This window comes from Ailuropoda melanoleuca, chromosome 7, assembly GCF_002007445.2.
Source record: "Ailuropoda melanoleuca isolate Jingjing chromosome 7, ASM200744v2, whole genome shotgun sequence".
NCBI classification, from domain to species: domain Eukaryota; kingdom Metazoa; phylum Chordata; class Mammalia; order Carnivora; family Ursidae; genus Ailuropoda; species Ailuropoda melanoleuca.
In genome coordinates, this window is record NC_048224.1 from 31,391,484 (window position 1) to 31,414,313 (window position 22,830).

General features: G+C 38.4%; 1 protein-coding gene across 4 annotated transcripts in view; it reads right to left on the reverse strand.

Moving 5' to 3' along the window:
* The window catches only part of GRIN3A (glutamate ionotropic receptor NMDA type subunit 3A), a 160,401-nt gene that overhangs the window by 112,352 nt on the left and 25,219 nt on the right, over positions 1-22,830 (reverse strand). For all 4 annotated transcript variants that reach the window (XM_034664214.1, XM_019807203.2, XM_034664213.1 and 1 more), the window contains exon 2: positions 2,299-2,903. In XM_034664214.1, coding sequence (XP_034520105.1) covers positions 2,299-2,903 — 605 coding nt within the window. The remainder of the gene's footprint in view (positions 1-2,298; positions 2,904-22,830) is intronic.

Consider the following 22,830-nt stretch of genomic DNA (forward strand, 5'->3'; position numbering starts at 1 on the left):
TCAGTTTGATCTTGATAAAATGAACCCCTAGGGTATATACGATCTAAGTCAAGAATATTTCTCTCTGTAGTTTCTAAACATTTTTAGGATCCAAACAGAATCATTTTTCTTGTGCTCTCCATTTTATATAAGGCAGAAAGGTGCTAAATAACTTAATTTTACTTTCGTAGGGGTTTTTTCCTGTCTGCTGTTCATGATTGTCTTCCCAAAATAATGACTATTCAAAATCACACATCAAAGTTTTGCTTATATTTTTGTTATGAAGGAGGATTTTTTTTTAGCCCAGATAAAATCCTGAGCCTCAATTACGTGCTAGTTCAAAAATAGTATATTAAATCTTGATAGCAGCTGTAAAATAAAATATGCAGACTTAAATCTTGTGGAAATTCAAATACAATATGGGGAAAATGGAAGGTTCAGATGATGACAGAATATCTAATGTTATCATCAGTGGATTCCTAATAAATGAATTTTGAATTATTTTATTGTATTAACAACATTCTTCAGGGAGCGTATAGGTTGTGATTAAACTCTGCCAATATATGGCATTTAGCATGTCACCTTGCACACAGTAGGTGCTCAATCTATATATGTAAGATTAAATGTAAAATGCTTATGACCACTTGACATTTCATCAAATAGTCATGTCTTTTTTAAAAGGCAAGACACTGTGAGGTTGTCTTTTGTTTCTCAATATAGTAAGATGTCCTTGCTCCAAAGGGCTGCCTGCTCAGTCAGAAGAGCATGCAACTCTTGATCTTGGGGTCGTGAGTTTGAGCCCCAAGTTGGGTTTAGAGATGACTAAAAATAAATAAATAAACTTTAAAAATGGGACCAGCCTGGAACTAAGCCTTTACCTTTGAAAGAGCAAAAATTTCTCTGATTTGGTCTCTCTGATCACAAGTGGTCCTTTTCAGGAAAAAATCAGAACCCCTTAAAATATCTTCCAAGGATAGTCTCCTTTTCCCAGGGATCATGAAAACTATTTCCATATTACGGGTTATTCTTTAAATTAAATGGATTTTTTCATTCTAGCTTCTGAACCAGGCTGATAAACTGGAGAAGGTACCTAAATAAAAAGGTCCCTAATTAGAGGTACCTAATTATGGATATACATATACATAATATAGATATTATATATATCTATATATATAGACATATATATAGATCTCTAAATAGGTCGTATGTAACACAGGCCTTGCCAGATCAAACTAATCTTTCCGGCTCCTCAAGGTTTAATTTATATTAAAGTTATATGCCTTCTTTCGCAAGGATCCCATGGTACTTTGTACATGAAATTATATGGTGGTACTTAGCCCATTCCATCATCATTATTTGTCTATGTGTCTGACTTCTGAGCTAAATATATATATTTTATATATTTACATATATATTATATATATTTACATATATATTATATATATTTACATATATATACATATATAAAAAACGCCATGTTTTTGGCAATAAAACTCTTGTGGAACTCTTAGTTCTGTCTAGCTATCTATTACCTATTGATCATCTAGCCAGCTAGCTAGCTAGCTACCTAGCTATCACCTACCTATTACAAGGACCCCGTGGATAGTAGGATCTATTGTTAGGTCCATTTTACATAAGTGGATACAGGACACTGGCAACTAAGGCTCAGAGAAGTTAAGTAACTTGACTGAGTCACACAAGCAGTAAGTGGAAGAACTAAAATTCAGGCTCAGAGAGTCTGGCTCCAGGGTCTGTGTCTTTAACTGTGACTCTATACTGTTTTAAGCATCACGGCCTGGGAGGAGAGAGAGAAATCCATTTGCTGCTCGACTAATTTTTTTCTCTGTAGAGATTTCAAGAGATTTGTCTGAGTCTGTTTATATAAGAGTGGGCAGGGGAGAGAAACATTTTTTGTGTAATTACTATGAGCCAAGCATGGTGTTAGGTACTTTTCATACATAATTTTATGGTATCTTAATTATCATCTATCACGCTATTCAATGTAATCCTTGCTTATGAACTAGAAAACCGAAGGTCAGAGTTTTTAAACAACTTGCCGAGAACAAATAGCTAGCAAGAGGCTAAACCAGGGTTTAAAAGCAGGACTGTGTGTTTCTACGACATACCATGTGCTTTCAAATCTGTAGATCAAATTCCAGATGACAGATCATGAAATACTCGCCTCTGTAACCACACGCCTCTCAGAAATATTATTAGAGTTGAAAGCTATTTCCCTTTCTGCAAAGGGGAAAGAGAGGGAAATCTTGCTTCCTGTCAAAACCCTGTGCATGGGGATGTAACACAAGCCTTGCATCCTACCTTGATAAATATTGTCCTGAAGTGAGATTTGTAGCATCCACCTCCATGCAGTTCATTGTGCTGGGGATAAGCGCGAGTTCTGGCTGGATCATGGTGGCCGTGGCTACAGCTCTCGCGACCAGTTCCATGGCATCTTGTACATAGTACTCGAAGACGGACTGCGTTGTTTTTCCATGAGCAATGAGCCCGAGGGGCAAACCTTTTGTCCTCAGTTCCTCAACGTTCTGGGAATCCCCCAGCACCCAACGAAGCTCAGGGGGCGTTACTCCAAACTGGGTGGTAATTTCAAAAATCCGCCGGATACTTTCCATGTCACAGCCAAACATCACCATGGTGGGCGTACTGTTCTTAATACTCTCAAGCTGGACCTGCAGGAAGCTCAAGAGGTCCTCGGTGGAGGAGAGGTTGGTGGTGATGTTGATGATAGACCCAAGGTGGAACTTGGAATTTTTCTGGGTGAGGAGGAGGAAGTCAGTGATGTTCCAGTCTTCCTGGCACAGCAACAAGCTAAAATTGTACCAGTTGTTCATGGTCAGGATTGAGACAGTGACATCAGCATCAGAACTTAATGAATTTTCTAAACTCAGTTGTAGGTGAAGGGGATTCTGTATTTAAAGATACGAAAAAGAAGAATTAGAAAGCATTGGCCAAAGATGGTAACATAGGGTATGTTTGCTTTCTTATGAGGCTTACTTAATCCTATATTTTTCCCTGCGATTTTCAAATGCCTCTGGGATAAAATTCCCATCATCTGGAAAACTGTGTTTCCTATCTAATGAATTACTGAATCCTTACAACTGATCTTCCTTGCTAAGACCAGAGGGAAAATGGTTTTTAGTGTTAAATGTCAGGGCTGACACAGCTGGTCTTAAATTTTTATCAGGCTTGTCTACTTCCTTAAAGCTTGTCCCCTTCTTGTATTCCATTTCTAACTATGGTTGTTATTAACTCATTTGTTAAATTCTCCTCTCAGGTGAAATAATTAAAAGAAATTATGTTTCCTTTCCTTTAAAACAAACAGCAGAGAAGCCTAAAACAGTGCAGGCACTTGTATAAGGATGGTGTGGAAAATGTTTACATCAGTTTCCTAAACTTTCAGCCTCTGAGGAAGGCATTTTTTTTTTTTAAAAGATTTTATTTATTTATTCGACAGAGATACAGACAGCCAGCGAGAGAGGGAACATAAGCAGGGGGAGTGGGAGAGGAAGAAGCAGGCTCATAGCGGAGGAGCCTGATGTGGGGCTCAATCCCATAACACCGGGATCACGCCCTGAGCCGAAGGCAGATGCTTAACCACCTGTGCCACCCAGGCGCCCCTGAGGAAGGCATTTTTAATATATATGGCCCTACAGTCTGAATGTTTGTGTTACCCCAAAATTCATGCTAAAATCCTAATGCTCAATGTGATGGTAGGAGGAGGTGGGGCCTTTGGGAAGTGACGAAGTCATGAGGGCAGAATCCTCATGAATGCGATTAATGCCCAAGAGGCTCTGAGAGAGCTCCCCCACCCCTACTGCTGTGTGAGTGAGTACACAGTGAGAAGCTGGCAGGCTGTGACCCAGTAGGGGGCCCTTCCTTGATTATACTGGCACCCTGATCTCCAACTTCCAACCTCTAGAACTGTGAGAAATCAATTTCTGTTGTTTACAAGCCACCCAGCCTGTAGTCTTTTGTTATAACAGCCCAAACGGATGAAGACCTATGTTATAATTAGCAATACATACATTAGGATAAAATGTTTAGTTCGGTATCGAAGGCTTGATTGCATTTGTGTCTACAGAGAGGGGATTTTTGCTGGGAAATGTGAAATGTGTGCCAGTTAAACACACTTATGGAACTTCCATCACAATTTCTGTGCAAACAGTTCTCCAATGAACACATTTGTTCTCTGTTCTTCCTGAGAGCAGACCTGTGACTTACTTATCCCTTAACATGGGCACCCCGAGAATGTTGAGCACAATATCTTCCACGTGCTAGGTGCATAAGAAATATTGGCTGAATTGAACTAAACACTTGCCCACTGGAAACTATGAGACCATAGGACTATTTGCGAGAACTTCCAAACACTTGAGCATATAATATATGTAGAGAAATGAAGAAGGCTTTCTCAAAGTTTCAAGTACCAAACAAAAGGAAAGTGTGGCCTCCCCTTACCCACCTAAAAATGTGTAACGAGAAACAGGATTTGAGCTGAACTTGTAATTCTATGAAGGACCAAAAGAATTTTAATATGAGCAGATGAAGCAGTGAAGTTTCAGAAGGGATTTTTGGGAGAAAGACTATGACCAAAGGCAGTGAATGAGAGCAATTGTGCAGGTAGGAAGGATGGAGTTTTAAAATTTATTCTAAGAATTTAACTTTTGTCCTTCAAATTAAGCTTTTGAGCAGGGTTTGTAATGAGAAAAGCAGAACTGCTGGTGCAAAGTGTTTAAACTGGACGCCAGTGTTGGTCATGGTAGGAAGGACAGGAGAAAAAAAATTTTTTTTAATTAAAATTTAATGACAAGGTCAGATGTGAGAGGCAAAAAAGGGAGAGGTGTTAGAAACCAGGAGACAGCATCCAGTAGGCAGTTCCTGGTTTCCAGGCTTGAGATGCCACCATACAAGATCTTGAGGTGAGAGGAATGGAAGCTTCCCTTCCTCACTTCTCCTATTGATCAATATAAATTCCTCCAGAATGTTCTTCTTGTTCTCTTTTAGCTTTTCTTCCTTTCTATTTCCTCCTCTGCTTTAACCCTCGTCCAGAAGCAAAGAGGAACGGAGGGCAAGCTCTACATTTAGCTGGCAGGAACAAATTATTCCCAACTATCTTCTTGGCCTCAGCTCCCTATTTTGTTGCCAACTTTCTTTCTAAAACATAAATATGACCACACCATTCTTCTGCACCATAACCTCCGAGTCGTCCATAGAACAAATTTCAGAATCAATAGTATGGCTTAGGAGGCCATTCCTAGTCTTTAACTTCACCTCCAACACTCCAAACATGCACACCAAGATGAATCATAGCAGACAATTTATTTTTCTTGTATCAGAGTGAGCATTTTCACACCTACACAGATAGTGCATGTTGATCTCTCGACATCTCCAGGACGCTTTGCCTGTATTCATTCATCCTTCAAAACTCAGCTCTTCCATGCAGATTTCCAGAAACTAGTTCATGTAACATTTACTACCATTTCTGCTGCTATTAAACTTTAAAAAACTTTTTTTTATTTAAAAAAATTTTTAAAAATTGAAGTATAGTTGACATAACTGCTGATCTTTTTTACTCACAATATTTTTGGCCTGTTTATTTCCTGTAATGGTGATTCGGGTTTTTGTTCTTTTGATTGTTCCTCTGACTCCTGACCAAGCAGAATTAATCATCTCATATCTGCGTCCTGGTCTCATTTTGGTCATCTCTCTAATATAGAACTCTTCACACCATAATATAGCTATTCAATTAAGTCTTTATCTCCCACACTAGACTGGAAGCTTCCTGAGGATAAAGACCATATCTCAGCCATCTCATATCATACTGTTCTTAGTTAGTCAGAGATGGTGTTTGTCAAATACAGTTTTCTTTTGCTCACCTAAAGTCATAGGCTATGATCATAATCTCTGCACTGAAAGACTGAGAAGAAGACCAATTCCAGCAGAGCATCAAGACCTAATATTTTGCCCCTAGTTGGAACAAAGGCTCATCCATAAACTTCCTTCAGAGGGATTCATTAAATTGGTATGTGAGGACCAAGTTTTAATGGAAGCAGGGATGAAAATATTCTCCTCTTGCTAAATAGGGAAGTGAAATTAGCTAATAATATTGAGCATTTAGCACCAGGCAGAAACAACTGCATTTGGCATAAGAGTGACGTGGTAGTAAAATGAAGGACAACCTTCCCTCCCCTGCCATGGATAATTATTAACCCACATAATCATCCTCACCCCTACAAGCAATCCTATTAAGAAATTCCAGTTGAAGTTAATTCTTTAACAGACTTAGCCTTTAACACCATTCTTCAAACAAATATCTATTAAATAGTTTGGAAGCATCTACTGATATTATATTTATCTAGTAGCCTCAGATGCAACATATTCCAATTTCTCTCCGTATAAGAATAAAAGCCCAGTCACACACACACAATACAAACACACAATATGAAAACTTGTAACACCAAAATTCAAGCCTAATAGTAAAACTTCCATCAAAATCTGGGGCAAAATTTAAACGAGACTCATAAAACAAATTGAGAATCAAATCTATGTCTTACATACAGTTTGCTATTTGCAAAAGAGCAAATCCATGGCTTGAAAGAAGATATAATTTTTAAAAAATAATTTTTGCCTACCTCCTAAATCAGAGATTCAGTAAAAAAATAACCCAAAATAACGCAATAACAAAATAACCCAAGAGGCATCTCTCAACCATGTAGACAGAGTGAAACTGTCTCATAAGTGCATTCAATTTATATAAATTAAGATAGACTCAGTAGAGGGAGGTAGGGAGAGAGAAAATATAACATTAAATCTCCCCTAAATGAGTGTACTCCTTATATGACATGTTATATATAATTATGTATTATAATATATGCGTGTTATTGCACATAGTCATGTACACAAAACCATACATGCCAAACTAAATAGATAATTGAAGGGGCTTTCAAATATAATTTTCCTACATGTTGAACTGAATCTTTATTTCTACCTAAGATGACATGCCACTCTGCTCCACTGATTTTTAAGATTTGATTCCCATCATAATCTGCTTCTACATTAGTTTGGAGGCTAAAATTCTCAAAAGTATAGGGCAAGAATGGTCATGCTGAAATGCGTGCATGGAATGAAATCTCAGTAAGTCAAGTGCAGAGCTGGAGGGACAGAGGAGTTGCCAGTGTCGGGGGATCATTCAATGATGCAAGGAAAGACTGCTTCACCTGCTATGAACACACTGGATTGATAACTATATTAACTATACTAACTATTTAACTAATATTACAATTCCACGGAAAGTAAAGTCAGGCAAAGATGGTAAGAAAATTTGGAAATAGAAAAATGATAGAGGGGCCTCGCCTTAAGAGATAGTAGAGTACATCAGAAAATGCGATTTCTATAAAACAACAGTTAAAACAGGGGAGTAGTAGCAAAAGGATTAACAGGTAAATAAATAGAACAGATGTGTTTATGTATTTAAAGAAGTACATTGATTTAATAGACAACATTGATATCTCATATGTTGCAAATCATAAAGGAATATGGAAGAAATACATATGAAATCAGGGGTTGAGAAAATAGATAATTTGTGAAAATAATTTCATTTAAATTCTTAATTCCATCATATATTAAAAATCAATTCCAGGCCATTTAAGAGTTAAAAGTACAATAGCAAATCATTAAAAGACAGACCTAATAGGTACATATGTTTCAGAAATCACAATGATGAAGAGAAATACATTAAAATGAATATTACAGGGGCGCCTGGGTGGCACAGCGGTTAAGTGTCTGCCTTAGGCTCAGGGCGTGATCCCGGCGTTATGGGATCGAGCCCCACATCAGGCTCCTCCACTATGAGCCTGCTTCTTCCCCTCCCACTCCCCCTGCTTGTGTTCCCTCTCTCACTGGCTGTCTCTATCTCTGTCAAATAAATAAATAAATAAACAAATAAATAAATAAATCTTTAAAAAAATGAATATTACAAAATACCTTATTTCTAGCATTTTTAAAAATTAAACATCTATCATAAACAATAAAAAACAAAGGGAACATGAGCAATAAGAGAATATGTGAAACAAATCTGATAGACAAAGAGCTAATGTTCACTAAAAACGAAGAACATTTACCGATCAATCAGGAAATAGAAACCTCAACTGAGCACTCGTTCAATCAAGAAAAATAATCTAGGCTTCCACGGTGAGCCATGCCTCTGCAAGAAAGTTCCCATTGCCTGTATAGGGAGTGAGAGCTAGACAGCACACAGGTATGTAGTCAAATAAACACTAATTATAAATATTACTGTAAATGAAACTAATAGGGTGAGGTAAGAGTGGGAAAGGGGGGAGAGGGTGCCAGGAAAAGTTTAATAATTATGATTAGTATGGTAGGTGGATGCAAATATTTGCCCTAGACAAGCACTCGCAGTTGGGACTTGAGCAAAAATAAGGAATGTATATAAAATGACTAATCACTACGTATAGGTAAACATATACAATGATTCATAAAAACATACACATTTAACCAATATTGCAGTCTCATTTTGACCATCCATTCTCTTTCAACTAGATACTATCTTTCTAGTCCCAGATAAATGGTTGGAACTGCCACCTGCTTCTGTATTCCCTCTGATGCTTCACTCTCCTCTTTTGTCGTGTCTGCAATCTGTTTCCTTATGTCCTGAACAGTCCACTCTGGCTCGGCCACGGTCTTCTTCAGTCAGCTGAGCTTGTCTCTCCTTTCCTGGGGCAGTGAGGAGAATGGCTAAGGACAGTAATCCTGGTAAGCTTTTAAACTCTGGCTCCATCATTTATGAGCTGAGTGACCTTCTCCATGTCACTTAGTGTCTCTGAGTCATAAATTCCTCATCTCTAAAATGGGGATAATTCTACCTCCTTCCTTACAGATGCATTGTGAGAATTAAATGTGAGAAAGTGATAATGCCTGGGAAGTGCCTGGCTCCCAGGGAAGGCCTAGGAAGTGGTAGCTGTTACAATTTGCTTAGAGTTAAGTCACTGTACTGGAAGTGCTTTTAAAGTGACTCCAAGGTATTTTTTTTCCTTTGCTATTGTTCTTTTTCGTCTATTTTCACACAATAGTCCCTGAAATACGGTTCTTTTACTAATACCAATTATACCAACTCCCTAGCAGGAAAACAGCAACTCTGTCTCAGGCTGGGAGCGGCTATTTATTTGGGAGAGATTGTGTTCCCCGCAGAGTATCTGCCTCCCCCCAACCCCCACACACAAAAAGAAAAAAACCCAAAACCCCTTCTTTTTTTTGGTACTGGTTCTAGTCTTACTTTACAAGTTAAGGAATTTTTGGCGCCAACTGCTGGAAATCCCCCGTCAATCTTTGTTCTTCCCAAGAGCACAGATTTGGCTATTTTCTGGATCAGTAAAAGTTTCAGAAACAGGACTGGCAGCAGTCAAGAGCTTGCCAGATGCTTTGAGACGTTCCCTGACAGAAGAAAAGAGGTAACGAAGCCAGGTTTGCTTTGAGAGTGAAGAAAAAAAAAAATGAAATTCTCTCAGCTCTTTCCTGGGCAAGCAAACCATTTAGTTTTGCCTTCTAGGCCAAAGCTCAGACAGCTCAAATGAGCGTAATATTTCCACCACTTTTAACAGAGATGAAATTCCCTTCCTTTCATGAGTCTGCTGATTACTGAAAGTGTTCAAGGGGCTCAGAACTGGCATTCTCCCCTGCTATCACTTCTCCTCAGCCAAGGAGGCCGCGGGAGGTTTGTGGTTTCTCATTATCTCACACCTCATTTGACCTATATTATACAGAAGACTTTTTTTTTTTTTCCTGAAAATTAAAGCTTATTCCTTTAGAAGCTCAGGCTTTTAAATAAATGAACTGGTTTTTTTTTTTTTTTTTTTTTTTTTTTTTTACCATTGCATTAGGGATTCAGGCAAACAGAAGGCACAGTCCATGCCCAGAAATTGTAATCTAATCATAATAATACAAATGAAGAGCTAATATCTACCAATGGCCCTGGTGCTTTATGCATATTGTCTTATTTTATCCTCACGATGGCCTCAGGAGGTGATGGCAATGATTAGCTTTTTTAAATAAGTGACAAAAATGAGGCTCAGAAAGAATAATTTTTCCAAGATTGCACAGCTACTAAGAAGTAATAGCCTGGATCCAAAACCCAACTTTGTAGGACTTGAAAGCCTGTGCTTTTGGCTAGTACTCTATACTACTCCTTTCACTTGATAAGAACATGAGAGGTAGAGCCTTGACATTTACAGACTTAATATTTGTAGTTCCAATTATTTGCAAGTAATCCTAAAGGCTCATGGAATCTAGTCACTTTTAAGACACGCCCTGGCATGGGTTAGCATGACATGCCCCCTGAGGCTGGCGCCTGGGAGCTGGGGAGGTGGGGAGCGTGCTGCCCAGCAGGCACATGGCTTCCCAACAGTTTTTGTACTCATCCTTCCATTTGTAGCAACTCTTGTGAAATGACAAGACTTGTAATTCTTCATTAACAACAGTTGAACAAAGAAAGTCAATCATATAACTAATGACAACTGTTTTGTGTTCGGTAGAAGAAAGTTTGGAAAGGCTCACAAATTTTTCATTTAGATTCTACTGAGTTTCGTGTTTGAAACTATAATGTGTAATGGTGTTCCACCATAATGTATGGGGGTGTCAGCAAAGACCTTAGGACCTATCCCTCAGGATCTCTGAGTGATACATAAGACAACACATAGCCAAGTAGTAGAACACGATGAATGCATCAGAAGGCAGGAGTATGGACGCATTGTGCAGCTGGCATAATATTGCCAGTTAGGCTGCGTGCAGCAGTGTGGGGAAGACTAGAATTCACCTTCTGCAATAGAGAGGACACTGGTAGACTGACCTGCTCTTAGGTGGAAATGTTGGCATGCATAATGTTGTCTTCACCATAACTGGCTGATTTATTTATCCAACAAAACCTGTTGAAAGCCCATGACATGCCAGGCCACGGACAGAGCGATGCATGTCTTCAGGCAGAAGAAACACTGGGAGCAGGTGTGCTACACCCTTTGAACAAACTCAATCCTTCTTCGTTCCAGGTCGATTTCCAAAAAGGAAAGTCGGTTTGTGGTGATTACTCAAGTTTCTCGCACTCGGCTTTTGATCACACTTTTTTTTTTCTCATTCGATTTCCATTTAATTATTAATACCCAATTTGTTCATCCATGTTCCACCCCATTTCTGCCTTTTGTTCTAGATGGTTATACTTCGTTTCACTCACCTGACCCTTTGTAATCTTTAAAGCCTTTGGCGGCCACTCACTCTCTGAGCCCTGCTCTCCCCGACCACTCAATAAGATATACCCTGCCCAGGGGCAACCTCTGATGCTTAAAACTGTCACGATCAAAAGGAAGGGCTTCGATCAAAAGGATGTGGCTACCGAAGATAAGTGGTTGTATGGTCTTTAAGAGAACAGTCAGCTCAGGCAAAATGTCCCAGCACAGGAAAGGGTGAACCAAGGACAGGGAGGCATTTGACATCAGGAAAGACTATCAGCAAGCAAGATGGTCCAAAACCTTGGTCTGGGGTTCAGAAGGTCACGGCAATTCCCAGGAGCGTCCAGAAGAGAACATGGTGGTTCTATGTGGAGTAACTCAGATCTCTGTTTGAATGGTGGTTCTTTGACCAGTTGTCTGTAACAGACGTTGTGAAAATCATTTAGCCTCATGGAGCTTCATTTTCCTTTTCTATGCAATGAAAATGATGCTCCCTACCTTGCAAGGTTTGTGAGGATTAAATAATATAATACATGTAAAGCATCGGCACACAGTAAATAGTAAGTGGTAGTTTATAATAATGCTGATGCGGCTGAGATTAGGAATGTTATACCAACAGAATCTAAGTACAAGGGCTAGACTGGTGGTCCATTCGGTTTATTTGACAAACAGTTGGATACGTATTTTGAGCACCTATTTTGTGTCAGTCATTGGATGCTGACTATTGAGACTACTGTAGTGAATAAGATCAATACTGTCTTTTCTTTCATGGACTTTAAAGTCCATAGGGTATCGCCACCACCAGGACACAGACTGATAGTTTAGAGATAAAGCAGGAGACCAGTGACAGCAATAGGGCCCAAAGTTTAAGCCAGACTAAAAGGAATGGTGATTTAGCTTTTGAGTTTTAGATATGAGGCAAATATCATCACAGAGTTCTTGCTTACATTTTGGACAAGCCCTGGACCCCAGGGCAAGGCCAAGTCTACAGGTGGAGGTCAAGGGACCACGGATAAATGGGAGGGGAGGAGGAGGCTAGACGGAGAATATGATGATTAGGGAGGCTGTATCACATGCCTAATGTGTAGTAAATATTTGGTAAACATCAGCCTCCTCCTCCTTATTATAATTATTAGTGTTGTGAATAAAACTAGCACACTTCCTTGGGCTGACACAGTTGATCCTTCCCTGATGACTCACAGCATTTTGATGTCAGCAGTGGCCACTGTACCTGGCTGCAGGGCCATCATGTGTTCAGGGTCCCTGGAGCCAGCAGGTGTCCACAGTGACTGAACCAAGGGGAGCTGAGCTTATGGTGATGCTGGAACTCTTGAGCCTCTTTGGAAAGTGTATTTTCTCTCTTTTCCCGCCATAGTGTCAGGCTGTCCCCCATCCTTTTTCATTGTGTCAGTGTGCCCATCTTCACCAACTTCTTGAAGCCCCTTTTAAGATACTTTGACCTCAAAAAAGAGCCTAACCCTCATGTCACCATTTTGTCTAAAATAAAAGCCTACATCAAGACCATCCTATAAGCAAGATGGATCAGCTTTAGCAGTACTAAGGAGGCTGTGGACTGGTTTTGAGATCAGGACTGTTCTGGGGATTGTGGTTTCCCTTTCTTCAATTGTGATGAGAGAATAATTACTAGCAGTCATCCAACTACTTCAGGGCAGTGGGGGACCAGGTGATGTTACCCACGTGAAGGGGCTTTAGGAAGCACTTTATGGAGCACTATAAAAACAGATGACATGATCCATTTGCATATCTATTTTATGGACCATGGGGGGTGGCAGGATCAATAACCTACAGAGAGGTAAAGGAGACATTTCTGGAGTAGGATATTAAAGCTAGATTTAATTGTCAAATTCTTTGTCAACTTTTTAATGTTCATATTACAAAAAGACAAGATTATTTTTACATTTTAAGAACTTTTGGAATAAAGTTGTTAGTTTAAGAGTGATTTTAGTTACTATTTCACTACCCAGGTTTTGTTCAAATTAAGTAATATTTGAATGAATGTACACATTTGTATGTATCAGCAGGCAGATGATTTATAAGATAATTAAAATTTATCGAAGTGTTCAAACTATTGTTATAGACACTCTCGGTGACAAACTCTGGCATATTTTCTTATTATGGGAACTATTGAAATGTGCACCAGATAATTAAACTGTCTAGCATGCAAGTTAAATTTCCTATGAAAATTTGATTACTTTATGTCAATGCAGCTTGAAACTATTATTAAGAGATGGCTTATGTCACATGCTAATTTGCTTTATTACAGTGAGAATGAAAACTCAGCTAAATGCTGATTATTTCTATTTTTAAATACCCTCTAGGACTGACACCACAGTTGACATAAGGTTTTTTTGTCAATTCCTTAAGACTTTTTTTTTTTTTTTTTTTACTGATACAAGTACAGGTTTTGTACACTTAAACCACGGTTTAACTAATTGTGATGTAATATGGCTTCTATACATACTGGTGTAGTGTCCTAGATTAATTTCATAACTGTAAAATCAGTTTAATTGCATAACAGCTTCTTATTTCATTTGGAAATTAAAAAAATTTGTACAGACTCACATTCATTGCTTGCTACCTGACATTGACCAGTTTAACACCATAAAGAGTATTAGCATGCCATTAAACAGTATCTCAGTAAATTTCCATTTTAGCACCTTATTTCAAAACTTGTGATCCACTAATTATGATTAAGCTTTGCTGCAATGACATTTTATTTCACTTGCATTACTAGGCACATTAGCATAATTAATTCTTTGTACCTTTCAAATCCTGGTTCAGAGTAAGAAGGCACTGAAAATGTTGAATTTAGTTCTTAAAGTCTCTAGTCAGAAGCAGTACTTTCTCATGAATTAGTGATCACACTCAGAGGCTCTTTAAGCATTTGTGGTGACCTCAGGTCTAGAACAATGAATCCTGAACGAATGGGTCTATGTTCTTCCAGGAGGGTCCGTGTGAGCACTATCACTGATTATGAAATGAAAAAAGACCCAGTTGGCTAGTTATCAAATTTAAGATTTGGATCTCATCTGGCCCTGTTGTGAACTCACTTGTCAAATCACTGCCTGTATCCATTCAAGCCCAATAATAATCAGATAGGGCAGAACTATTAAGTTTAAATGATCTACCAAAAGCCAATTAGTATACTTATGATTTTATCATTTGGTTTGGAAGGGACCTTAAAGTTCACCTAAGACAAGCTCCTGTACCGTTTAAGGAATGCCATGAATTAAAGGGTAAGAATGAGTTAATGATTTAAAGGCATTTCTCTAATTAGGAAGGTTACTAATTTTTTTAATTGAGGTGGTCTGTTTTCCTTATGCTCTTTAATGAATATGACTGCATTTTAATATTTATGAATATCTGCTTGTGTTTAATTTTATCTCCTGAATTTTAAAGGAAAGGTGCGGGCTCAGCCCAAGTTTGCTCTAATCTCTCTGTAGTCCTTAAGCCACAAATAACAGCCCTTTATAAGAGAGGTATAAAGAGTGCACTGATTTATGAATTCATTAATTTTTCTTCCTCACTGTGACAAACATATATAATTACATCATGTCTTGAGAGCACAGAAAAATTAATTACTAATATATTTAGTGCTAAAAAGAATCAAATACAATGAGTTTTTGGGTTTCCATCTGATTTACTGTATAAGCCTTGGAATTATGTCTTTCTGGAATTATATATTGTCCTTATACAGTCATTCTGTTAACATTTTTAAGCCTCTCTTGGCATTATTTTCTTTGAAACTCTTGCCAAAAGCTTTAGGCTTTAAAATGGGAAGAACCGCCAAAGACCATCACTATGTTTTCTAAGTCAGTCATGGAGCACAGATCCAAAAAGAGAACAGGGACGAGAGGTCTTTATTATTTCCAGAAAAAAAAAAGGGAATTGATAACTCTGTCTTTATAATATAGACCAGCACTCAAAATGCTAAATTCACAATGTTGATGACTCTCTCCCCTTTCGGTGTCCTGGATGGTCCTGGAGAACCCTGGTATCCTATCTCTTGCCTCCCTTTCCAGATTATACAGGATCCATCAGAGCAGACAGTGACATTTCTATGTATTCTAGGCCTCAAGCTTATCTCCTCTGAAGCACAACAGTGGTGTCATCTTGTCCTGTTTATTAAATTGTCTAAATATATCAGTTTCCTTTTATCTTGGAAGCCATCCCCCCAAACTTGGACTTCCCCAAGTGCCCCGGCTGTGTCACCTCCACATGCGTGGGTAGGTCACTTTCTCCGTCCAGAACACTCTTCACCTCCCTTTCGGCCTCACAGACTTCCAGACAGCTCTCCTCCAGTTAAATGCGGCTGACTTGCCTCACCCTCGAGTTGTGTTACTTGCCTCCCTTTTATCTGCTGCCCTTCCACACTCTGCACATCCCAACCATTTATAACATGACACAGTCATTACTCCTTTCCTCATCTCTCTCCTTCCCTGGACCATTTGGGGGCTAGATACATTGTCTTTATAGTAAAATCCTGAATACCAGTGCCCAGAAAAGAAGAGATTCACGGCAAAGATTTGTTGCCTGAATGAACAAATGGTGATGTGTAGTTTAGATTTAGACAGAGAAGCCTGACCTTTAGCTGAGATGTGGGTCTATTTTTGATGAGTCATTTTCCTTCCTATTTGACCAACAGGGTTTCTCTCTAGAGGCAAGAGTAATTATTATCTGCTTTCCCATAAAATCATCTCCTTCCAGATGACACAAATATTCTCTGATGTCAATCAGGAAAGTGGCACCTGAATGCTGAGAAGATTGACAGAATTGCTCAATTGCATATGTGCCTGAGGCACTGTTTAGAAATACAAGTGAATCATGACATATGCAAACTCAGTGTGTGTCACTCATTTCCTTTACACTAAAGACGGTTGTGGGGAAATATTTATTGTGCTTTATAAATTATTCATAGTTGACTTTGTTTAAATGTTCAACACCGACGCATTTAAAACACAATTGAATACATGAAGGTATCAATGTTGACGCAACCGTTCAGTTGTTCATCTGTTATTTCAAGCGAAGTACCACAACAGCCCTGGAGAAATGACTGGAATCCCAGGGACCAACGGAGAATGGTATTCTAACAAAGTACATGGAAATGACAGTAAATAACGAAGACTAAGAGAAGAGAAGAAGAGCACAGATAAAGGAAGATGATAGAAGTTTTATCAGGATTTTGAAACTTAAAAATAACACACCTATTATTACTATGCACAACCAAAAATATCTTAGTATTTAGCATTAAAAAGCAAGTGATCAGGCTTCTATTTACTTGAATTCAGAGACACAGCTATGCCTGGCGTGAAGGAGGGGAGGGGGAACTTGGACAACCAAATTCCAGCACAATTCTTGCTGTTCCTTTTTTATGCAAAGTGAGAACGCTTCCCCCAGATGGCTGATTCCTTCTCAATATTCAGGTCTCAGCTCAAACTTCTGGGCATTTTTTTTTTTTTTTTAATGTTCAGTTAGCCAACATATAGTACATCATTAGTTTCTGATGTAGTGTTCAACGATCCATTAGTTGCATATAACACTCAGTGCTCATCACAACACGTGCCCTCAATACCCATTGTCCAGTTACCGCATCCCCCCATCCCCCTCCCTTCTGTAACCCTCAGCTTGTTTCCCAGAGTCCAGAGTTTCTCATGGTTTGTCTCCCTCTCTGATTTCTTCTTCAGTTTATTTCTGGGCTTTCTATTTAACATCAGCAGCCTCCTCAATGAACCACCACCATCAAATCCATAACCTTCATGGAACACAACTTCATCTTCTTGAGCACTGGTCAGTGATGGAAACGAACTTACTTGTTTGTTGATGGGTCTGTTCAACACCCTCTCACCATGAAGGTGAAAGTTTCTGGAGGGCGCAGACGCTACATCCTCTGGGCCTAGAACACTGTTTAGTGGCATTTGTTGGTTGACTGACACTGACTCAAGATACCTCTCTTACATATTAAAACTTACCTTTCCTCTAAAAACTTCCAAAAGCTCATTTTTTGACTGATAAGACATATCCCAGATATTGTCCCTGTGGAATTAGTTTGGGATGGTTGGCCTATAGAAATCTGTCTTTCTTTGGTACCTCAGTCTCCATCCAAGCCCGTTTGGTGCTCCCTTTGCCTCCACTTCCACCTCCATCCTGTCTCTGTCTTGATCCCTAGCTTGGTCTCTAAATTTCTTTATCTCAACATTTACCTCCTTTGCGGCCATATCTCTAGTTTTCTCTCTTGTGTAAACACAAGGCAAATGGCTTTCTTTAAAAAGAGCATACTAATGCCAAGTGACTATATTTACTGAGCATTAGAAATAATTATCATTGTGTTCAAACAGCTTGCTGCTTTGCTATTGTCCTAAAAAGAGGATACATTTCAGATAGTATTTGAAAAAACTCATTATGGTGCGGCTCTTTACTGCAAAACTGGATTATCTGGATCAAATCATGTTTCCTAAAATATTCTCATACAGTATTTTCTGATAGAATAGGGCTCATTCTTTCAATACCTTAACGGAATGCTTAGAGAGGCAAAATTTAATCCTTTGGTGTTTGAGGTCATATTCACTTCCAGAGTGTCTCATGTTTCTACGCAATATATTTTAGATACTTTTTTTTTTTTACAGAAAACATTTGTTGAATTGCTAGTATATGCCAGGCACTGTCATATATTGGGAATGTAACGGGAATGAACAAAACAGATATGCCCTCTGTCTTCATGGAGCTTAGAGTTTGAGGGTGGAGGCAGATATTAATAAAATAGAACATAAATAAAATAAAAACTAATAATAGGTAACACTTACTGGATGAATGTTCACTGTGTGCCAGGAGGTGTTCTAAGTGTTTTACAACTATTAATTAATTCAATCCTTTCAACAATTTTATGATGTAGGAACTACTAACGTGTCCATTTTACAGAGGATAAAACTAAGGTCACACAACTAGTAAGAAGCCAAGATGGGATTCAAAATGAGTCTCTAGAAGCCATCCTTTTAAACACTACATTTCACTGCCTGGTGAGACTTGTTAAAAAAAAATGAGAGGCGAGATTCATTCCAAGTAAATTTGTAATTATAAGGGTAAGTTCCATGAACCTAAAGTGAAGGGTATAGAGAGTATATTCCAGAGTGACCTAGTCTGGGGAATCAGGCAAGATTTTCCTTTTTTTTTTTTTTTTAAAGATTTTTTATTTATTTATTTGACAGAGATAGCCAGCGAGAGAGGGAACACAAGCAGGGGGAGTGGGAGAGGAAGAAGCAGGCTCCCAGCGGAGAAGCCCAATGTGGGACTCGATCCCGGAATGCCAGGATCACGCCCTGAGCCGAAAGCAGACACCTAAGGACTGCGCTACCCAGGCGCCCCCAGGCAAGATTTTCTTATAGAAGAGGTGTTAAAATTCAGATGGGAAGGATTTAATTAATTTATATTTCATTCCCTTCAACTTAGTTGTGCCCTACCTAATATTACTAGAACCTTCTTTTCAAAGGAATACAGAGGCTCCTCATCGACAATTTGGTAGTTAATTCATCCTTCTGAACTTTCTGCTTCCTGCAAAATAATCAATCTCTGCTGTTGATTAACATAATGCGAAGTCAGAACAAATGAAAAAGGGCCAGATGCATATAAAAACTCTCTGGGTGGCCATGGTCTGTCTCAAGATGAATGTGAATTCAGGATGAAGGCGAATGCCTTCAGTAATAACCCTAAGAAGTAAACAATATTAACTAGGATTCTTTTGTGACCCATTCTAGCCACTTGCAGATAATGCTATAGTTTGGAGAAGAATTATTTAAGAACCACATAATCAGATTATGCAATCAGGGAGCTGGAAGGCCTGACATTATTGCATTTAATTCATGACACACTATATAGTAAACCATTTCAGGGAAGTGGAGCTTCTCCTTTTAATGCACATCATTAGGAAAACACTCCTCACTGTCCATGTGGCAGAACACTAGAATGTGCTGCCAGAGGTCATCATAGGTTCTTTTTAAGCAACAGCTCATTTAATTCCCAGATAGGCCAGGAAGCTTCAATTTGTTCCTTGGACACAGATTTTATTCTTCACCCCAGCACTTATCTAAAAATGTAGAACGTTGCACACAAGGGAGACCAAGAGAAAGAACGAGAATGAATGTGTTGCCAAATGACCAAATTTTACAGTCTCTCAAGTCTGAGAGGATTGATCGCCTTTTTTTTTTTTTTTTCCACTTGCAGACGAAACTTACAGATTTCAGGAAAGAAATCACAGACTTCTAATGAGGTGGTGAGACTAAATCAGCAAACGAGAAGCAAGAAACACCCTAACAGCAATTATTCAACAGCCACTGAAATTTGTAAAAGATGCCAGTATCTCCCAGGAGAGCAAACAGTCATGATGTTGAAATGTCAACTGTGGAAATAGTATGTTGAAAATGCAGAGCAAATTTCCCAACAGTACATTTTGTCTTATGGAGTGCAGCACATGCACAATAGTCCGTAAGTAGCCCCAGGGTTGCAGCTACATCAGCAGAAATCTCTCCTTCTCTGTCCATGGTAATAGTTAGTGAACTGAACTGGAGACACACTGCCTAGCTTAATTTATTATCACCAATAATTATTTATATCTAATAAGGTTAAACAATAGCATTCAATGCAAATCCCATATACACCCACTTGACTGCTCTTTTTTATGGCTAGCATATTGTTTGGTCTTGCATATCTTTGGCACAGCAGAAGTCTTCCTTTTGGTTGCCCTTGTGATGCCTTCTTCATATGTGTTTTAAAATATTCCAGATTGGCAGCTCCTCAGATAGAAGATATGGATATATCTAAATGCAATAAGATGGGGCTTATATTATTTTAAAAACAGACTCATTACTAATACACTTTAATCTCTAGTTTAAGTAGGCACTGTTTTTGTTTTGTTTTAGATTTTTACAATTGCTTCCCGTACTAACAGAAACATTTTGAACACTGCATAATGTGCCTACAGTTTTAAGATAATATCAGTGCAATTGTTTTTATTCTTAACTCTGGCAGACAATGTATCCTAAGGATTTGAGATTAGTAGACAGTGAATTTTTATTCCCCTCTTGGACTGCAGGGACCTCCAGGCAAGGGTAATGTTCTGCTATTCTTTACATTTAATGTTTCTGCACAGAAGGAGAGCAGAAGGTAGCATGAAGTCAGAAGTGGCTCACTTCTCTTTCCATAGTTCTTAGGCAAGACTTTCTTCTTAACATTAACCAGTTGTAACCTGCTGAATATAGGGTGAAGAAAAGAGGGAGTTCATCAGTGCAAAAGGTTGGGGTGGGGGTGGTGCTTAGAGGTACTAATATGTAATAGATTCAGATAAAAAGGGAATAAGAACAAATCTACTATTTGGATGAAGAGTATAAAATGAGTTAGCTGAGGAGGGTAAAATATTTTACATTTTAAAGGGTCCTGAGACCATGTCAGTGATTAAGTGCTAAGAGTGGTCAATAGATCACTAAGTCACTAATGCAATCACATTTGAGGACTGGAATAGCTAACTTCATGATTTTCAGAGATTTAACATTACTTACTACGGGCAATGGGTGGTCCAATGGTGGGGGAGATTGGCATCATGTGGCCTTTAAATATCTTTTCAAATAAGACAATGTGGTTTTTGTGATGGCTTTACAGATAGAATCAATTAAAGCATATTTTGAGCAAAATATTGACATTGGGGAACTATGTGATAGTACTGCTAAGCCACAGTGCAGGAATAGAATGTGCTGTGTGAAAGCAGAGAGGAGGTGCTGTGGGTTAGCCCCCCAATGAGCTCAAGGTCACAGATATTAATGTGGCCTAGGAATTATCTATATGATGCCTACCATGATAGGGTTCCATTTATATAATTATAATTAATAATGAATGAGTCATTTTGATTTCCAGATCCAGAATTAAATTTATCATCTGCTTAAGGCATAAATCTTCAGAAATAATGGGATAATGATTTGTCTTATGCATTTCTATGGCTAGCCTGACATTTTTATACCAGATGACTGAGCATCTAGCTCCAAAATTATAAGGTCTACACTAATGTCTCCCAGATGTTTATTAAAAGTCCTCAAAGTAACTTTGCAGACACTCACATAAAATTTTGCAGTAAATCCCCAACATATGAACGTGTCATAGGACATATTTTATGAATCCCATATAATAGTAGAAAGCTCAAGATTAAAATTGTAACTGTTGTAAATGTTTTCATAAACCCTTGAAAAAGATTCAAAATGACCATAACACACAGGCAATTCCGAAATGCTCCAATGACCCTTGGCAATGGACCTTCTCTTTTAACGGCATGTCCTGATTTTCCTTAGCCATAACCTGTGTTACAATTCTTTAAGTATTTTTTTTCTCTTTTGAAATGGATTTTTCCTGAGATGATGGGTTGTTTAAAATTTCTAGAAGTTGGACACGAAAAAGGGAAGCTAATGATAAAAATGTTAATAGGTACCCAAAGTCAAATAGGTCTCAGAAAATTCAAACAATATTTTCCAGAAAGAAATAAGATTATTTATCTATCTCAGCAGTTTTGAAGAATGTGTCATTTATTGAAACAGAGTACAACTTTCTGCTTATGGGATCTTTGGTGGCGTATCCCTATTTTTGTTGAGGCAACAGAGCCTAATTAAAGTCTCAAGAGAGGAGTCCAAAACCTTTGGATTTTGAAGTTCATGCCATAGCAGCTCATGCATTCACTCCTAAGCTCTCAGAAGCAGAATCTCTGAATCCACAGTGACTTAGAGGACAGAGCACTGGACTTAAAATCACCAGATTTCATTCTAATGCTTGCTTGGTAAAACAGTCTACCTGAGGCTCAGTTTCTTTTCAACTTCATTTGTAATTTGGGGGAGTTAACACCTTCCTCCTAGAGTTGTTGGAGGTTATTATGTGTATGTGAGCTTATATGAACTGAAATTACTTTATAAATTGTAAAAGCCTCATCAAATGGCAGTGATTGCTTTATTATACACATACCAAAAAAGGCCCATGCCCTGTACCCAAGACCTAAAGGGAATGAGACACTCTACCCTAAATTCACAATGCATTTATTCCTCTTTCAGTTATGATAGAGTCTGTTAGAAAATACAGGAATGGTATTTCTATACTCTATCAGTTTGATGGTGTAAAGAAAGGGCCTTTCAAAAAGTGTTATTTGGATATCCCAAACTTAAACTTATTCTATACACAATCTTTTTTCCTATTATTCCTCTGAATTGTTTTTCATGGAAATCTTTGGTTTTAGAGAATTCGGAGTGAATCCCAGTAATTTGGGGGGCCAGAAGAAGAGCTATCAGGATTTGAAGTATCGGCGGTATTGTCCAGTCTTTAAAAACTGGAGAAGTATTTATAAGGTAAATGATAACTAGGATCTGGGCAGAGTAGGGGTGGGTGAGCGAAAACTAGGGAGCTAACTTATTTAAGGATCTAAATCTCAACTATCAAAAAATCTTGAATAACAGATAATGGTTTTGTCTTCCAACCAAATTCTCTCTCTCAGAGAATTCTTATTTTTCTGAGTCTCAAACAGAAACACAAATTAAGATAAACATTCATTTATTGTTGCATGGAG